At 38.1% G+C, this 20702-nt stretch overlaps 1 protein-coding gene across 8 annotated transcripts in view; it reads right to left on the bottom strand.

Moving 5' to 3' along the window:
* bcas3 (BCAS3 microtubule associated cell migration factor) overlaps nt 1–20702 on the bottom strand; it is a 222242-nt gene that overhangs the window by 186445 nt on the left and 15095 nt on the right. For all 8 annotated transcript variants that reach the window (XM_079885981.1, XM_079885983.1, XM_079885984.1 and 5 more), the window contains exons 8-13: nt 12950–13057; nt 12754–12830; nt 9830–9906; nt 7225–7308; nt 4013–4183; nt 1585–1678 (exon numbers count right to left, since the gene is read on the bottom strand). In XM_079885981.1, the coding sequence (XP_079742107.1) occupies nt 1585–1678; nt 4013–4183; nt 7225–7308; nt 9830–9906; nt 12754–12830; nt 12950–13057 (611 nt within the window). The remainder of the gene's footprint in view (nt 1–1584; nt 1679–4012; nt 4184–7224; nt 7309–9829; nt 9907–12753; nt 12831–12949; nt 13058–20702) is intronic.

Below are 20702 nucleotides of genomic sequence, written 5' to 3'. Positions count from 1 at the left end.
TCTCCCTGTGTTCATTAGTAAGAACAGATATGTGAAGGATTTCACTAAGGGCAATGGCTATCAGCAGCTTTCAGCACCTTCTTATTAGAAGGGCCCTCAATCTGCAACACACAACTCACAATGAGCCATTGTGACTGGACTGGATATCCGGAGAAACAAACATGACTATATGTAAAATTAAAAAGTGATCAGATAACTGCCTATCAAAATGAGCCAAGACGCTCGTTCAAGGTCAGGTTGAGGACATTCCAGCCTTGGTTTTACTGTATTTTTTCATAAAATCCAAAAAATTGTTGGAGCCATGGCCTAGTTGCTCCAGACACATCAAGTCATGGTACTCAAGCAGAAGAGCATTCGAATCCTGCCTGCATAATGTCCTGATGGTACCATTCCTCAAAAAGATTTTATTAAATAAGGTGTAAAATGCAACAGGTAATGAATAACCAACAAGCCTAAAGCATGACTAAAGCATGTTGTGACGTGGCTGACTGAAGGTTCAAAGAGTTATGAACCTGTCCTACACCTTCTGAATAGAGTGAGGACATTGTACCTGTTCAGTGCTTGGGGTATTTCATCCAAAAGAGACCGAGGGCTTTGTTACCTCAATACACTTCAGGAGAGATAGACATGAACAAGATCAATGAGAACTAAATATCCCACTATGTGTTAAAGAGAGACAAGAGGGGAGAAAGAGAAGGATGGAAAGAGAGGAAACGGAGGGAAAAAATGACAGTGAATGATGTGCTAGAGGGTAGTTTCTCCAAAAGACACACAAAGGCTGCTTTTCAGAACAACAGATCTCACATGATCTCAAGGGCCAAGCAGACAGGAACGCTTAGGGAACAAGATGAGGTTACATGCAAAAAGGTGACATGACTGACACCGTCATCTCCTTCTCAAATTGACCATACTTTACAGTTCTGTATCATTCTATTTTTCCTCTGAAGTCTACTTATAATATTAGACGAGCATTCCAGCACCAAAAAGTCAAACTTTGGTTTCAAATTACTATTGTCCACCCTCAGAATTAAAAGAATAGTTCATCCCAAAATTGTATTTGTATACACTAATTTGTGTAACTTCAAAAGACTTGGAATATATGCATATATGAATATATAGGAAACAGCAGTCAACATTCCAATTTAACACATCCGGTTGTGTTCTATTTCAGCATGAAAACATACAGGTTTGGAACAACATAAAAGACAAGTAAAAGATAATAGAATCTTAATTTAGGTGATATATTCACACAAGCTGCTTTATACCTTTAAGACTTCTAAATGAATTAGCAGTTATTAGCAGTATGATTGGCTAACCTCCATGTATCAGTGTCGTACCAGGTCGGCTATCAGAGCAGGTCAATACCATTGCATCTTGGTCTAAAAGGTCTAGGTTGACTGGGGAAGGAACTTTGTGTAGTGAACAGAATGCATCTGCATTGTAATTCATTGTTTTACTTCAATAAGGCAAGGAACATTCACAACTTGTACCCTTTAAGACCATGTAAATGCCTGCCATCCAAGTTCCTGGAGTTTTGTGCTTTGGTAGAACTCAGTGAGGCATCACAATGAGGTGTTCACTTACCACTCGGGTTAAACGCCATGCAGGATATAGGCTTATCATGTGCTGGAAAATGTGCAATCACTCCTTCTCCATCAGAATCCTCGCTAACAAGAACCTGAAACATACACACAATAAAGCTACAGTAAGTTGATGAAGCCACATAAATAAAGGCTGACTTCTTGTTTACCTCACGTCTTAGTGTTTTAGACACATAGCTGGTCATTGGCTCTACAATGGCCTGTGCAATCTGATCTTCACAGTTACATAAGATTTAATCAGTTAAACAAAGATGTGTTTTGGCATTTTGTTTAAAACAAAGTGCGTTTTAAGTTGTGCTCAAATAGCAAAAAATGGGCTGAAAATGTTTCCACGTCTTTTTTTATGATCATCATCCATTCCCCATCATGTCATTCAACCCTAAACATGTTGCCCTCTTGCGGGTGCTTAACAATTATCCTTGTGTCTACTTTAATCCACACTGGAAGATTTTAGCTTTAAATGACGTATGGTCGGCAAAATAGTTTCATTATGGAATTCAAATAAATTTGACTAAATTTTTAAAAGATGTCCGCAAATATGTTGGTGTGTTTTATGAACACGGCTTCAAAGAAAGAAAGACTAACCCACATGACCACTGTGATCAATGTGCATATTCTGCCAAAGCCCACAGCGCAACAGTACTGTATCAGACAGGAAGAAAAAGTGACATGTTGAAGGAGTTAAAACAAACACAGCAGGAGGAAACTCTATAGTGTCTCTTCACGTTTTGATACCCAAAAGAGATTAATAGCTCCCAGTTAAAAAGAACTGTAATGCGAATCCGTAATTCATCCCTTTATGTGCATCACTACAAGAAAATAAAAATAAAAAGGAAAAATAAAAGGAGGGATAGAGAAAGAATGTTAACCTTTTCTTTATTTACTCACAAACTAATTATTAAATAACCTAAAACCAATACAAAACACAAAATTATGTAAATATTAAAATTCAATTTAAATTCCATGATTTTCAAATAGCCTATCAACTTGAAAGCAAGAAAGAAAGAAAAAGGAGAGTGTGTTGCTCATACGGGGCTATTCTCTGGTCAGTGGTCCTCTGTTAACTTTGCTCATGAAAGAGATTATAACCAAGCCCAGACATGAGACAGCCGTAGAGAAGAGTGATAAATCTAGCAGAGTGTTGCATTAAGGAGCAAGGCAGCTTTTAATAGGATCCAGTCCAAACAGAAAACAGCCTTGCTCTGAAACCCAGACATTTATTTTAGACTGCAAAAAATGCCCCTGTGACACAAACCAGATCGCTTTTATTGGGGGCAAAAAAAGACAATGTTGTTCTGTACAGGAATATACTATTGCTTCGGAAAAGAATTTGTGTGTGGATAGATCCGAAGAGCAAATAAACCAGCAGGAAATACAGAGCTGAGAGGGGATGATGAAGATGAGAAGGTAGGGGTGTGTCCCCTGAGACTGGGAGAGGGGGAGATGGGGGGGGGGAACAGAAGAGAAAATTCCAAGACCACTGCTGGAGTCACGGGAGAATGGCATTGACAGTAAATTCCACAAATCTGTTTTGTGTGAACATCGAAAACATAACTAGTCCGCATTGGGAGGAGCGCAGCTTCTTGTAAGGGTTGGCTTTATTGTGGACTGTGATATAAATGCAGGAAACTGCTTTTAGAAAGTGTTGACTATGGCAAATCAGCATGATACATGTTTATAAAGAAGCAGAATAAATCACACAAATCACATAAATGAGAGTAACGTGTTAAACAGCTCACGGTAGACTCTAATAGAGAATCGAAGGTTTAACTATCTTACTTTTAACAGTCCATTAAATGGAAGGATATATTTACATGGGTCAGAATCAATAGGATAGCAAAACCTGTTCCAACTTAACCTCTCTCCAAGTAAAAATCCTTGAACAGGAGAACTGTAAATATTACAGCTAGCCTTTACACCGAGTGCTCTATTAAAGTGATCATGTGTCACACACCTACAAGTCCTCTTTTAACACACATTAAGGCCTTGGTGGAAAAGGAAAGGACGGTAGACCTTTTCTGTAATGCTCCTGCAATGACCTGTCTGTGATCTCATGCTAAAAGTCTACGGTTGTGCCAGCCAAGGGGGAAAGAGCCACAGGAAATGGCTAAATCATGAGATCAGGAGACTGCGGCCTGGCATGGAGTCTGTGAACGAACGGTGGAGCATGTGCTCTTATGACAAGGTGATGACAAACCCCTTGGGCCACAAGAAGCTCTAATACTGAATGAGTTATGAATGGGATTAATGGATTATTTATCTCAGAGAAAAGAGGAATGAATCTGGGTTCTTGAGGATCAAGGTCACAAGGGTGAAGAAAGTACCATAAAAATTGCTAGAAATCTCGTCATTCAGACCTCAATCCCTGGCAAAACCGTACTGATTATGCTGTATAAGTGAGCGTTTCTTACCTGTCCTTCTCCCACAGTGTGTGTGTCTATGATGGTGACCACGCCAGGTTGGTGAGGGCTGCGGCGGGTGCCACTGTGGGCAGTGCCCTCCTCGTCAGGCACCCCTGATGGCACCGTACCAGCAAGCTGGGTCACAACCTTACCCACCATGGTCAGGCCCGTCTTCAACGTCTGACAGGAAGACAGACACACAACGTTAGAAAAATAAATAAAAAATTCTGTAGTGATTTATGATAGCGATGCATAGAATTTTTTTTTTTTTCAAATATAAAGAAAACTACATTTCTTTTATCTGAGAAATGAAACCAAAAACAATTAAATTTGGGTAATTGGTTAATTGAACTCAGTATGCTGTTCACGGTTGTTGTGTTCTCAAATGGTAAATTAAACCAGTTGCAGTTAAATTCTTTGGCAACAAGTCGCATCTCTAGGCTATATTTCAGCCAAACAAATCTGAAGTGCTAATTAGACTTTTTGTCAAATATTTACTTTTGTAAGAAATTTTGGTGCATCACTTACCGGTATTTAGGAACACTGGAATTTGTTTGGATTTCACCCTTGATATGTTCAGATCTTTAATCACAGTTTACAATTTAGGGGATTATTTGTGTCCTCTTTGTCCTGTCATTTAGTTTATCTCTTGTTATATTTGTGTTTTCCTTTTTGTTGCAGGCTGCTACCCCTGTCCTGGGCCCAAAACCACAACTTTTGATTACTACTCATAATTGTAAATGACTATACTCTTTATATGTCATTGAATTTTATTTAATAAATATAAATTTATGAATTCATTTAAAACAGCTGACGAAAGTCGTCAGGACATTGGGAATGTTTTCTACTAGCATTTATCGTATGGATAGATCTTTTAAAATCATCATTTTGAAAAAAATGTGGAATAATTTTATGCTTGTTCTGAAGTAAAAAAAAAAAAAAAAAATGTATGAATCATAAAGAAAATAATAATAATTCATGCAAAGGGTTAAAAAGACAAAAACATCATTCTGCAACACTTGTGCTAGCCAACCATAAGTTATATTGCAACACTCAAATCAATACCGCAAACAATGTTCCCACATCCAGAGATTTTGTTGAGCAATGACCTAAAAAACATGTTTGCATCCAGTGTTGTTTGAGGCAATGTCAACAGACAGGTGTGTAAGTTAGCCGTGTAGGCTAACGGTTAGCGTTTGTGTGAGTGTGTACTCATAGATATGAGCTGAGAAGAGATGTCCGAGTTCTGGCACAGCAGTCAGTGCAGTGTCTGCCACCAGCCGGCCGCCCCTCCCCTTGCTAGCCCTGATCAATGGGGACTGTTTGGATTAGCACTAAAAACTCTAACTGCAGTGATTAGAAAACACATTAGTGTTGATCAATTAGGAGGCAAACGCTTCTCTTAATAATTGATGGGGCAAAGCAATTTACACACAGTCAGTTAGTGGGCTTGTCAGAGCATTCTCCAAAGGGCCCAACAAACACAGGCGCCACGAGGTATTGACGCTGCCGCTTGGCCTGAATGCCTGATTAAGCTCTCCGGGGCCTTGGCAGACAGACACACACATACAGCAACGCTCACTCCATTAAGTGAGAACTAGAGGAGACCCTACTTAAGCTGTGCTATCCACTTACCCCAAACACAGTTCACAGCAGCAGAGGTCTGAAAACAGAGCCCTGGGGCACCCCGCTCACGCAGACTTGTGGCTAGCACAATGACATCTCTCTTTTGGTCACATCGCGCTCATTTACACAATCTGTGCCTTGCAAGAATTCAATTTTGCAAAAGGCGCCCTCCCCCTCCTTTTGTGATTGTGTTACAGGATTGATGGGAGATGGCCCCCTGGCCCCCAGACGGCCGCACTCAGAGCCACTCAGCACAGGGACTGTGTGTCAGAGTGGAGGAGATGGTTATAAATCACAGCCCCGTCTGCAGACGGCCTGTCTGCGTATCAAGGCTTTTTTAACCTTGTTTTCCTCCCTGCTAACCTTTGCTGTGCTCCGTTTGATGTATACCGCCATTAAGGCTAATGGCTCTTCTCTCACGTAAGCCGTTAGCGCTCGTTAGGCAGTGATCAGGCCGGCGACCGGGGAATACAGATGTGGGCTTAATAAATCAATTAAGCAACCAGGAGAGGAGACTGGAACCATATGAAAGGTTAAGCACCAAGGTTCTGGCACCACTAAATGAACTCTAGTGGGTCTCTGAATCACTAAGGACTATGTTGAGAACGCTCTGGGATGCTATAGGGTGAATAAAGTGAGTGGAACAGCACACATTATGAGCTTCATTTAGAACAGAGCAAACAGGAAGGAAAGCATGGCTGAAAAACACAAATAAGTGCAAAAAAAACAGGAGAAAAAGAGCAAGAGCCACATTAAGCTGTATGGTTTGATTTATTGCCTTGTAAAGAGGATAATCATTAATTAATGTGACAACTTTCAAGATTTAAAAATCACTGGGCCAATAATTTCTGGAAATGAAATGCTGATATGTTCTTTAAGCTCTACGATATGAAAAAGTTTGGCCAGAGTAAATGCTAAAATAAACAAATCATTTCCTCACCATGTTGAATGATTTTTATAAGCAGTGGGGATCCTCAGCACGACATGCCAACTGTGCACCAACAGTTATAAATGTCAGATTTGACCAAAGAATGGCTGGCTTTAATCTTATAAAATGAAATAATGCTCATAAGAAAGACAAGTCGCTCAGCAAGACACAACTGAAATAATCTGTGCAAAAATTGTGGCACAAGTGTTGACAAAGTAATGTATCTGTTGGTCAATGCGTGGACAAAAGTGTGTCAGTGTGACCCCTAAAAGTATTTGGACACTAAAGCCACACTCAAAATGTATGGACTTCACTGAATTAGATACAAAATATCAAACCATGTGGCATCTGCAAACAAATAAGACTTTTCTCTTTTTTTCTAGACAATTTTTACTTTTTACCCCCAATTATCCATTAACATTAGACAACCAGTAAGTTCTTAGTGTATTTGTTTTGAGCAGTATTATATAGAAAAAAACTTCAATAAACTTCTTTTATGAAATTAATTATTTGAAGAGTATGCTTATTCTACCCATCTATCCATCTATCTGCCTGATATTTATTTGTGGATTAGGTGTGTAAATACTCTTTGAGGCCACTATAACACGTGTGTTGAAGAGTGTGGCAGGCATGGCAGTGGTAAAAAAAAAAAGAAGGGTGAACTCACTTTAGCGGCACTGATGACAGTGGCAGTGTAGGACTGGGCATTATCTCCACAGGCCCCACCACGGGACTGATGACACCGGATCAGCTACACACACACACAAACAGAGACAGAACAGAGTCACATTATCATCCAGAACCTTTCAGCTCCCCAGCACTCATTAACCCACAGAGGCCTGTCACAGCCCGCGCCAGGACGTCTGCAGGCGGGCACGGTGAGTAAAAGGAGGAGGAGGATGCCATTAGGACAACAAACAGTTCTTCAGCCCCATTCTATAGCGCACTCCCTCTAGGGTCCCTGTCCCAGACCTATTCAACACTTCAGCTGCCATTGGCCAGAAACTCATTACCTTTGCCCAGACACACTGTCCCATCTGTCCATTATTAGGCAGCAACTGGCCTCTCTAAGGCAAACAAACCGCACCCATTACATAAATGGCGGCGAATCGAGGGTCTACTTAATAATAATATGTCATATTATGTTGTTAGCTCCTATCGATATGACACACATTGTCTTTATAATGATATGTGCAATAAAAACATTTAGAAGGCAACTGCAGTTTTACTTAGGGCTGCTTCCAAGCAACACATTTTCAGCAACAAATCAGTCTGAAGGAAGGCCTGATTTATTAGGCTGACTGATCAGAGGTGCTGGGAGTTCAAACAGGGCATGTTCTTGTGTTCAAAAACATCTGGATGGAGCACAACGGAATGAATTATTAATTAATAATCACATTTATTATAAAATTGTGTGTCATTTTAAAACTTCAAAGATCCCCCAAAAAAGTCACAAAGGCATTGTAAAAAAAAAGAAAAAAAAGAAAAGAAATGAATTGAGCGGTTTAATCTGAGTGTTCTAATAAGGAAAAGCCAAAATTTGTAATGTATGTGCATGTGTGACATGCGAGAACAACATGAGGGTGAGTAAATGCTGAGTAAATGAAGACAGAATTGTCATTTCTGGGTGAACTAACCCTTTAAAGTTTGGGAATAGTCATTTAGACACGCTTTGCGATTAGAACTGTGATTGCAAAGTGCATAAGCGCTGGAGTGGCACTCCTCAACGTGAAAACACAAAAATCATTTAAATCACAGCGTTTTTAGTTTTAGTAGTATGATTATACAAAGCTTTTTTTTTTTTTTTTATTCTTATCATGCATGTGCATTAATAGAGGGAGAGCAACGGGAGAGTCTGTGTGTGCGAGGCTTCTCTGTGTAAGAGATCTAACAAATGCCTGCATTGAAAGTGCGAGTGAACTGTGTGAAGAAAAAAACTAAAGTTTACAGTGTTTCAGTGACATTATTACATTAAACTACAATATATAATGTTGAATAGAATGTATAATAATATAAGGCAATATTTATGGGTATTGATAATGCCAAATGTCTGATTTTAGCAGTAAAAAAGGACCTACATTTTTTAAATAAATGTAGTCAGAGACAGTGTGCAAGCATATGAGTCTAACATAATTTTGTATTTTCACCTTCAGAATCATGAACATTTTTATTCTGGTGTCACTATTGCCTTGTGCATTGGGGACCAAGGCCAAGTCCAAGCCTATTCAAGTCCACCCCATATGTAATAGCAAATTTAGCATTTCAACAATACATCAATAATCAACAATACATTTGTGTTAAAGGGGGGGTGAAATGCTATTTCATGCATACTGAGTTTTTTACACTGGTAAAGAGTTGGATTCCCATGCTAAACATGGACAAAGTTTCAAAAACTAAGTTGTACGTTTGAAGGAGTATTTTTGTTCCAAAAATACTCCTTCCGGTTTGTCACAAGTTTCGGAAAGTTTTTTTCGAGTATGGCTCTGTCTTACGTAAGATAGGGCGGAATTTCCTTATATGGGTCCTAAGGGCACTTCTCCGGTAAGATCGCGGCCGCGCGCGCACTCGTAGACTAGAGCAAGAGAGTGAAAGCTGGACGGTGAGTAAAACTGTTTGTTGAACAAATGTCTCTGTGTGTTGTCACTAGCTTGGCGCGTTAGCACAGCTAAGCTTCGCCCACAGGGCCCGCCTCCAGCCGCTCGGTTTTTTCCGGAAAGACTCGGTACAGCCTATCTTTCTGTTAAAAATTTAATAAAACAAAAGACTTTTTGGAGATATGAAGGATGCAATATTACTCTATAGGTACTCAAGATTAACAGGAGATTGAGTGAAAATGAGCATTTCACCCCCCCTTTAACTTTTTACCATATGCCTTAGAAGTAATACTAATAATAATAATAATTAAAAAAAAAACTCTTTATTTTGGCTTAAAACATCGCAATAGTATCGTATCATGAGTTCAGTGACGCAAACTGTCTTGAATAGTGACTTGAGTGCATCGTTACACCCCTAATGTAAAGAAAATCTAATTCATGACTATAAATATAAAAAAGTAAAACAAATAAAATAAAATAAAATAAATAATTATTTAAAAAATAAAATAAAAGATAATAAAAGATAAAATAAAACAGAAAAAGTAAGAAATATAACATATAAAATAAAATAAAATAAAATAAAATAAAATAAAATAAAATAACTAGTTTGGTTGTCTTTCTGAAAACCAGTGTTTTGGTACATCTGGAGTTCTTTAAAATATTTGGTGTTTGTACTACCTTGTTCTCAGCATAGGCCAACCACCGGCTTCCCAGAGCTATAGGGTTGAGGTTGGGCCCAGGACAGGGGTAGCAGCCTGCAACAAAAAGGAAAACACACAAATATAACAAGAGATAAACTAAATGACAGGACAAAGAGGACATAAATAATCCATCATAGCAGCATCTTGTCCAAGACAGTGTTTTACTAGAGCTTAGGGTTAGAGTAATACCAGAGGTTAAACAAGGGGTATGGCATTTTGTGACAGTAGAATGGCTCCTCAGCTTATTAACTACCAGACAGATTGACCCATGAGAGCAATACAGCCATAGAATCCGTACCGATCCCACATGCCATGATAATGTAGCCGTATATCACATGTGGGACACATTCAAACAGGGCAAACACGCAAGCAAATGCAAATCAGATAAGGTCTTATTAAACTAAAACCTAATAAACAAGCACAGAAATACCAAACTTCTTTCTCCGCCCTCGCAAACGGAAAGGTTACGCAAGTGCATATCACAGTGTGAAGTGTGCTGACAGTAATTTATAGCATAGAGTGAATATAAAATATATGCAGACAGTAATTTAGGGTGTAGAGTCAGGATCTGAAACTCGGGTGAATGGGGCTTGAGGTAAGCCACAAGCACAGTAACGCAAAAGCCTTTTGTGCCTTTCCAAGGCGGAGGGAGCCGATGCTGTGAGATAACGTATGTTTAACACATCCTGTGAGCTAGACTTGGGGGATTTTCACAATTGTTTTGATATCTCACAGCCAGAGAGAGAAGACCTCACTCAAAAAACACAATGGATTATGTTTCCATCTTAACTTTAGTTAAAGTTTAGTCATTTTGTTGTGTTTTTGACATTTACATTTTTTACAATATGTTTACAGTACTCACGCTTTCAATGCAGGCATTCGTTGGATCTCTAACACAGATAAACTCTCCCACAATTAATGCAGTAAACATGTAAGAATAAACCATCTAAAACGCTTTGAATAATTATACTACTAAAACTAAATGTGATATGGTGATTTAAATGATGTTTGTGCTTTTACTTTGAGGAGTGCCGTTCCAGCGCGTATGCGCTTCAGATGATCAATGCAATCAATCACAAGAAAGCATGCCAAAATGACTATTTCCAAACTATAAGTTCATCCAAAAAATTTAGTTCTGCATTTACTCACTCTCATGTTGTTTTTGCGCGTCACTCAAGCATTTGAACGTCCGTGTTTACTATGCGCGCCGTTGTAAATCTGTTCATTATATAAAGCCATTGTGTCTCTTCAGTAGACTTGGATTTGGATTAGACCACTCGATTGATTATTTCTATGATGTCTTTTAGATATTTTTTGGAGGTATGAACTTTGAATGGAGGGACAGAAATCTCTCAGGTTTCATAAAAAAAATATCTTCATTTGTGTTTGGAAGTTGAACGAAAATCGTATAAATTGAAATGACATGAGGGTGAGTTTTTGGGTGAATTATACCTTATAGTTACAGTAAGCTGAACATTGGATAAAACTAACTTTATATCGCAAATTATATCGCTTACATCAACGATACATATTGTCACATTTTTATACCGCAATATCTCAATATATATGTATTGTTACACCCCTAGCACAAAGTCATAATTGCATTCTTGAGAGAGGAAAAAAGCACACATTTTATATCTTATTTTTACATTCTGGAATAATGTAAAATACCAGTTAATAAAATGAAACGTTTACAAACATAAACACTATGAATATGTATTTTAGTTGCCCTCACTCCACAACAAATTTCAGTAGTTCAAAGTAATCAAAGTATTCAGAAAAGAACAGGAATAAAAAAAATATAAGTATAAAACAAACATAAATTATAATAGCATTCATTATATAAACAACATTTATTATAAACTTAACGCGCTTAACTTAACGCGTTAACGCGCTACACAAATACGTATTTCTCTCTTATTTAGCACAAATCCAAATGTTTGCGCTTTGCGCATGTTTTGCGTGCTTGACATTAGTTGCATTATCGTTGTCACTTTGAAATAAGTCGCAGCTTGTTTCAGATTTTTAAAAAATGCAACTTTTATTACGGAAATTACGGTAACGAAATTTGTGGTTTCAGCTTTTTAATGGTTTAGTTAACTATAATAACCCTTTTTTTCGGACTGTTACTTTAAAAAATAAGTCAAGTCTTGTTCTTCCTATGTTGAGGAAGCTTTAGAGAAGCAATTAATGATGTAAAGGGTTATTGACCGTCCCCGTTTCCTGTGGCACAGACATTGACGGGGAAGTCGGACAGACAATGAGAGCCATTAAAACAACGCTAATAGCAATTTACAACAGACGATTGCTTAAGTGGGCAGCAGAGGCCTGGTTACACATGGTGACATGGACAGTGTATTTTTCTGAAACCATACACAGTTGTGCGCACATGACATTTGGGACTTTATGAGTAGCATCCCCTTCAAGAGTGCAAAAAAGCCATTTGGATTTTGCCTGTGGTCTGGCCTGGAGGAGAGGAAATGGCTCTTTATGTGCTAGAGCTGAGCTGAGTGACAATATGCATTTGTTTGTTATTGTTTACACTATGCAATGACGGTTTGACACAGACAGTTTCTGGTAATGCCCAACTCTGATACATTGTAAAACAAAAGCCATTTGTGTAAACAAGCAGGCCTGTGGAATTGTGGATGAGCTTTGATATCGTATAGCCCTGAGGAGTGACACAGGGAAAAACGGCTCCGCTGGTGTGACAGCACGTATAAGGGTTGAGTGGGGTTTTGTGGGTTTAATGAAGTCAGTGTGTTAAGAGGATTAATCAAGACTAGGTTTCCTGTTTTGCGAAGCTGCAGATCAAAGAGGCAGAGAAAAGTTGTGTCGGAGACCAGAGAAGGTCATGAAAGGTCAAGTTCAGCAGACACATCTATAACATGAAGAACTTACTTGTGACAAAGAACTTTTTCATAAAGGTGCAGCTGTCAAAGGCAGCGATCTTTTCTTGAAGACTAACAACGAGGATCCTGTGGCCATCAAGGGATGGAGATGGAGTTGGGGAAAAAATAATAAAGTATATATAAGCTTAATGTTGCATTTAAAATGATAACAAGGTGAAGTGCAGGACACACGTGTGTAAACATACCTTTTGTTGCAGTAAAGATCATAGATGGGCGTTTTAAACTGAATGGACTTGACCATCTCTCCTGTCCTCAAGGAATAAAGGTCCACACAACAATAAGGGGGACTTGTCCTGCAAAACACACACAGAGCAGCGATTACTTAAGGCCCGTTCACACCAAGAACGATAACTATAAGGATAACAATAAAGAAATCGTTCTAAAATTTACTCTCAAAATTTGTTTCTTGAGCACCAAATCAGCATATTAGAATAATTTCTGAAGGATTGTGAGACTGACTGGAGTAATGATGCTGAAAATTCGGCTTTGTCATCACAGAATAAATTACATTTTAAAATATATTCAAATTAAAATAAAGAAACTTATTTTAAACTGCAATACTATTACACAATATTACTGTTTTTACTATATTTTTGATCAAGTAAATACAGCCTTGGTGAGCATAAGAGAGTTCTTTTCTTTTCTTGTTTTTACCACTTTTAAAAGTCTTACCGACCACAAACCTTTAAAAACAAAACAAAAAAAAGGCTACTACGTTTTGAATGTAATATGCAATAACACAAAACCCAATGTTTAAGTTCATGAAGAATAAAAACACATTACAAAACCAAGTCCCGCCAACAGGCCAGAAACTTTCTCACACTCACATCCTGTAGTTATTTCCTCTCTACCTTCATCAAGTAGATGAGAGTTAAGAGAAAGCAGTGGCTGTTGCTTGTGATGAAGGCAGATATTAATCCTCATTAGGCATTCCGCACTGAGCTGGCACAGCCTGGCCTGCCATATTAACCATCTTAACAGAATGTTTCTGGTAAGACGCTGTGCTGGGCACTTTGCTTTCCGCAGGATATTAGTCTTGTAGTAATATGCATGGCATCAGCATTGCCCAACCCGGTAGGACTGGATCAGAATACCAATCCAACAAGTCAGGTATTCTGTTGGAGCCGTGGCTAAGTGTACATAAGTTGCTCAAACCACAATAATAAACTTAAGGAAATATGGAGTCTAACTATAGACGAAGCTGGAACTGAAGAGGCCGGGTTATTGACACTGACTCTGAGCTGATCAAGCACTCCACGTAATTGAAAATGATCAATAGCCTGTGCTTCATTGACAAAACAATTGGCTTTGAAGGCTAACACTAATGATTTCGCTGTGTCTGACTCTTAATTCGACCGACTGTCTGCCGCTTCACAAGAAGTGATTATATCATGCATCATAGATTAGCATTAACATTCTTTGGCAATAAAATATATAGTGCATAGTGCTGCAGCATTATTGGCTATGCTACTAATGTAACAGCTTCTGTGAAAACAAGGGTTTGACAGGGTTTGGTCTATTGACTGATGTTCTGATGTCAAGAAGGCCATCATAAAACAGAGTTTTATAGAGCCGATCCTAGATACTGACTGGCCAATACAACGTTCCGGCTTTAATAGACAATATAGTCAAACCTATGACTCAAAAGAATGCTCATTTAGTGTTTTAACTTGTCACAGAGTCTTAAAACTGCAACGTACGTTGCAGGATGCTCAAAAAACAATGAGACGTGACACAACGGCAAAAGAAGTCCATCTGCATATATATGGAAATAGCAACGGTGCTGCAGGGGGGATGAATATATAGATACAACTTTTACGAGAGCGTAAAGAACCAGTACAAAACAAAACAACTGGAAAAACAATAGAAATAAATAATAATATTTATTATATTTAATAGTCTAGAATATCACTAATCAACTATTTGGTTGTTAGACATCTAGCTAATCATAATTAGCCATCAATACAATCAAACTTTCAAGTGGAAGGATTTAATAAAATTACACTGAATTTAATAAAATTATATCATCATGAAAATGATTGTATTCATATTCAACATAGCACATCCTTTTGTATTCTGTAATTCACCCAATTCTTTGTTTAACCTTTTTTAATGATGAAAAATGTAGTTTTACACCTCATTCATAATTTACAAGCATGCAAACACTAGATAAAACAGCACGGACAGCATGTCGAGGAAACAACTCTCTTTTTTTTTTCCAAACATGCACGTATCAGTTTTTACAAAGCAGCCAAGACATCAGACCACAAATTGTGGAACATGGAAGTACTTAAACCATAAATGAAAAAAAGCTGTGGTGCGTCTCAACATCCTATACTTTAGAGTTCTGATTCTGAGTGATGAAGAGCCAGGGAGGTTTTTAATTTGTCATTACTTTCACAGACAGTGAGTGATCTCTGAGTGAAGCCGTGACGATTGCAAATCCAGCCTGTACTTTGAGCATGTTCCCAAACAGCTGCCATTTGAGCCACTTCTCCTCAGCGATCTGGCTTGAGGTCAGGGTGGACAGATTGCACATGATGTTTTTAAGAGAGCATGATAATGTCTAGGAGCAGGAGGCTCGCTGAGTGTGATAGACATCCCATTCTCAATGTCTGAAAGGTCAAGCCTGCAGCTGAGACTCAGTGTCTCAGATCCTTTGGTGACTGATGGAATCATCCCACAAGTCTAAAGTCATGCTGTGGCCATTTGGAGTTCTGGATTGGCCAAGAGGTAATGCTGCGTGGCAGAACTGACCCATGGTTGGACTGAGCCCACTGTGGGAGTTTGTAGGCTTACCCAGGGCTGGATTACAGCATGCGTGTCAACAACACAATCCAGTAAGCAGTAGAACCCTCCACAGACATGAACGCATGCCCAGAGCTCCATCTCTACATCGGCCAGCTGCCAGGAACAACCCTGTCTCAGAGCCACATCACAAATACAAACACAGGTCAGCGACCACACACTCTGCTGAAAACAACAAAGAAAGAGGGAAGTGTTACATATTTCTTTCCAATCATTGCTTGAGTTTGATTTTGATTTGTGTCAATGGCAAACAAAGAGGGTCCACGATAAATAAATAAAAATTATTTAAAAACAAAAATGTGCCAAGTTCTCAGAAATGTACTATTTCTTTTCATGTTGGTTTCACATGTTTTTGAAAAACTTTTAATTTAAGGAATAACTTCATATGGTGCAACCATTAACTAAAAAATATATATTTTGGTAAAAGTTTTTAAATATTTACATTTTTCTTTGCATACATGTAAATGTACAATGTAATTAAAATTATATATATATACAGTACTGTGCAAAAGTCTTAGGCATGTTAATATCTCCACCCCAAAAATGTCCCCAAAAATGGTTTTAAGTCAGTTATTTATATCTTTTGCTGTAGTGTGTGAGTAGGAAATATCAGTTTACATTTCCAAACATTCTTTTTGCCATTAATTGTAATAATCCAGCGCGATTTCTGTATGCACAAGGAATCTGACAACAGCCAGTCGGATCTGATCTCACCATCATCGAGTCCGTCTGTGATTACATGAAGAAACAGAAAAAACTGAGACAGACTAAATCCAGAAGAATTGAAGAAACCTTCCTGCAAAGCTACAGTACTGTGAAAAGTACTGGCACTTGTGTTAAAATGCTGTAAAGTGAGAATGCTTTCAAAAATAAAATCAAAAATCATTATGATTTAACTTCTATTAACAAATCCAAATCAATATTTGGTGTAACGACCCTTTGCGTTTAAAACAGCTTTTGTCGAGGTACACTTGCACATAGTTTTTCAGGAAGCTTTGCAGGATATATATATATATATATCAATGTGCTGTGTATTTAAAAGCAATATAGTAAATATAATAAAATATAACAATACCAATTAATAAAACATATTTATAAGAAATATTATATTACAAATAATATCCATTTATAATTATAATTAGCTACTTTATTAGGTACACCTGTTCAACTGCTCGCTAAATATCAAATCAGCCAATCAAATGGCAACTCAATGCATTTAGGCTTGTAGGCATTTAGACATGATCAAGACAATCTGCTGAAGTTCAAACCTAGCATCAGAATGGGGAAGAAAGCTGATTTAAGTGACTAACTTCAGTGACTGAACGTGGCGTGGTTGTTGGTGCCAGACAGGCTGGTCTGAGTATTTCAGAAACTGCTGATATACAGGGATTTTCACGACCATCTCTTGGGTTTACAGAGAATGGTCTGAAAATAAGAAAATATCCAGTGCGTGGAATTTCTGTGGACGAAAATGCCTTGTTGATGCCAGAGGTCAGAGGAATTAAGGCAGTTCTGAAGGCAATCCGGTACTAGCAAGGTGTACCTAATAAAGTGGCCAGTGGGTGTATATACAAATTAAATATCGTGAATTTGAATTCATTAATATCATTTTTGGGGACTAACCTTGCCGTGTCTGCTGTGTGAACATAGCATAAGTGTGTCAAATGGACTGTAGAAATCTGCAAACGCTATTAGTCTGCATTTTTATTCTCCTCTAGTGTCCTTTATAGCTGCGGACGCTTGAAGTCTCGGCGAGAGAGACAGCTATCTACAAAGAAATTATCATCATGGCTAAAACCCCCACTGGATTCAGACACCAAGATTAATAGGGGCATTTAACTTCCTAAACTTGTCTTAGAGCCACTATTCATTGATTTCAATATAATCTGGGTCAGATCAATCCAATTTAAAGCGTTTTAGAGCCAATGTGACACAAATGATATGCTCCCAGATTGATTAACGGGACAATGATAGCCTTGAAAAAAGAATCATCAAATTGGCCACTTCAATTGTTTGCCTTTTTGCATTGTAACTAATGGCCCGCTTCTAATGGACACAGTGCATGCTCAACATAATACAATTTCCTCTCGCTGAGAATCGAGACTTCGATTTGAAAGCGTCAGTAAATTTCAATTATCGTTATAAAATCATATCAGCGTTTCAGTGTAGCACACTTTTAGGTGATATTGAGCACAGATATTATGACCTGTCCCATGGCTTCAGTCATCCGACTTTATATATGTCACTTTCATCCAGGCCATTTCTTTAGCAAAGGCCAAGTTAATACATATACTAAATCTGATTAACATAGGGTCATAAAAGTGTATTAACTTTTTAATAGCATAATTTTTAAGGATAAAGAGCAGAGAAAAATCTATTTTTCTCCTGTTCAAAATCAGGTTATTTCTCACTGAAATGCACTACTTAATTTGTCACTGAGTGTTTAAAAGAATAGTCAGTATTTTTTGTTTTATTTGTCACAATTATTTTACATACTGGAAGTGAGGGTGACCTGCACTCACAAGTTCATGTCTGCTAAATTCAAATGTCTTTATTCGACTTGACTTGACTTGCTTTAAACGTGAATATCATATCCACAATCTCAACTGCGAGTCTAATAGCTGGGTACAATCTCACAAAACTTCCCAAGACACACCTGCAAAATCCATCTCCCTTCAACATGCTAAGACAATAAAAAAAGGCCTTTTTTTCTGGTCTCAGCCTCCCTCGTGGTAACCAAATGGGAAAAGTTACTCTCGAGTGGAACATTAACAATTTTTACAGTTAAGGTCAGGCTTAAATTTAGCAACACATATGTTTACAATGGTAATTACGCACATTACGCCACTATGTGACAAGCTAGCCAACTCATCACTTTTATAATCTCGTAAACTTTTTGATGTCTGTATTTTAGCATGACTCTGAACCCTGTTAGATAACCATTTTGGTGCTTTTAACATTGTAAGGTTTAAATCATTTCACTATCCTGAACAGAAACTGACAAGGGGAAAGGAATATAAAATAGGAAGTCTGGAAACGCAGATCAGCGCTAGCGAGTAAATCCATTTATAGGGCGACGTCATCGCATTTTGGCTTCAGCTACTTTACAAGCTTTCCGAATACGAACAGACAATTACATGCTCTGGAAATGCAAAACAAATACTGCCTTACCAAATAAAATACCAGGCGACCTTCTGAGAAACACACCACAGAACATAATGTGGAGCTTAATTCACTAACTAAACTCAATAAACATGCCATTAATAAAAATAAGAATAAATATGTTAAAAGTGGACAAAGTTTAAGTCTGTTCAAAAGTTGAACCATCTAAAACTGTGATAAACCCACCTAGTGTAACGTTTCTTCTGAGATAAGGAAAGATATGAGGATCTTTTATTATCCTCTTAGGCTTTTTGTTATTATTTGAGGAACATGGAAAACAGATGCTTAAAGCGTGAGACATTCCTTTTCAAAAGGTGTTTGAGGAAAATGAAGAAACAGACAAATCGCAACTCTGATCTCTGGACCGTGATAAGTCCCTCGAGCCAGCATCGTATTGATTTATAACAGCTATTTCCAAGTACGGCAATGTAAAAACACAGATGAAAACAATTACTCTATTTTTGTAGGCAACAAGTAAGGTGGGTGGTAACTGAGACATTTTTGAGAAGAAAAAAAAAAAAAGCTGTCACAATTTTGCGCCCTCTCTCTCTCTCTTTTTCTGCCCCTGTCTTTCTCAAGCCGAGCTTCAACACACAACAAACGCTGGCCACATCACAGGCTTCTTGGGGCCTGAGGGGGCCCTTTGATTCCAGCACGCCGTGGGCATTAGCGGGAAAGTAATTAGGGTAAAAAGTTCAACCGCAGCTCCATGTCTGCAGCACTGCCAGAAATACATTTCCTCCCCTTTCACTGGGCTCTACACATATTCGCATGCATATTGGAAACACATTGAAATGAGGAGCCTGTTGCAGAGGCACTGGTGCTCTTGTACTGGTGTTTACAGCATTTAATTACTAAAAAAAAATAAAAATTAACAGACGCTGGAAAGGGAGAGAGGGATGGCGAGGTGGACAGGTCTGAGAAAAATTGCAAATCATTGGTTGGCATTAAAAGAACAACCTTTTATCTAATTATTCAACTATAAAAACCCTAATCCTGAAAATAATGCACAAAAAAAAAAAATAATAATCAATTACAAAAATGATTCACATCTTTAAAAAAAAGATTTTTTTCACTTAAGAAATGTAATAGGCACAATAGTCCTAAATTTGCACAATCATGAAAAGGATGATGTTACACGCCTGTGCGCCTCCTCTGTAATTAATCGGAAAGATAAGGAGAAGTATGCTCATGGAAAACCGATCTGAGACAAGTGCCCTTGAAAAACAGGGAAAACTTCAAAGACATGCGATTCCCATCCTCAGGGAGCTTGAATTATGTGGCCATCCAGTCAGCATGAAAAAGCACACAGGGATGATGATGACCCAACAATGCACCTGGCCTGAACTTTCCATATAACTTGAAGGGTGGAAGATACATCACAAGAAGGAAACACATTCATCTTTAACATGACTGTAAGAGTGAGGATTGTGTCTGTCAGACCTATCAACAGATAATAATCATAATAATAATACTAATACTAATACTAATACTAATACTAATAATAGTATTTATATAGAGCCTTTCCAGGGCTCAAGGATGCTTTACAATGAACAAGCAACAATAATGGCAATGGACAATGATAACAAACAAAACAACAGTAGGTAGATGAGAGCAAAAGTACAGTAAAGGAGAATTCACTGTGATCATAACGCCTACCTCAAATTACACTGAAACATGAAGCAAAACACAGATATGGTAAAACATGACAAATGACAGAGGAAAGAGAGTATGTGTGTGAGGCGGAGTGATAAACTTTTAACATTGCGTTTCACTCCCTGAGCTTCCAAAAAAAGAATTGGACATCTCTGATGATTCATGAAAAAAAAGAAGTTTTATTTCTTCTAATCTTTTTTAATGTCCACATAAGGAACCAAAAGTAAACACTGGTTTTATAGCAGACCCATGCATCAAATGCAATGGCAGAGGAGAGAGACAAACAGTCCTTCATTTCTTGTGTGTGGGCCA

The sequence above is a fragment of the Squalius cephalus genome, assembly GCF_949319135.1.
Source record: "Squalius cephalus genome assembly, chromosome: 11".
Taxonomy (NCBI): Eukaryota; Metazoa; Chordata; class Actinopteri; order Cypriniformes; family Leuciscidae; genus Squalius; species Squalius cephalus.
This window is presented reverse-complemented; position numbering and strand designations above follow the sequence as displayed.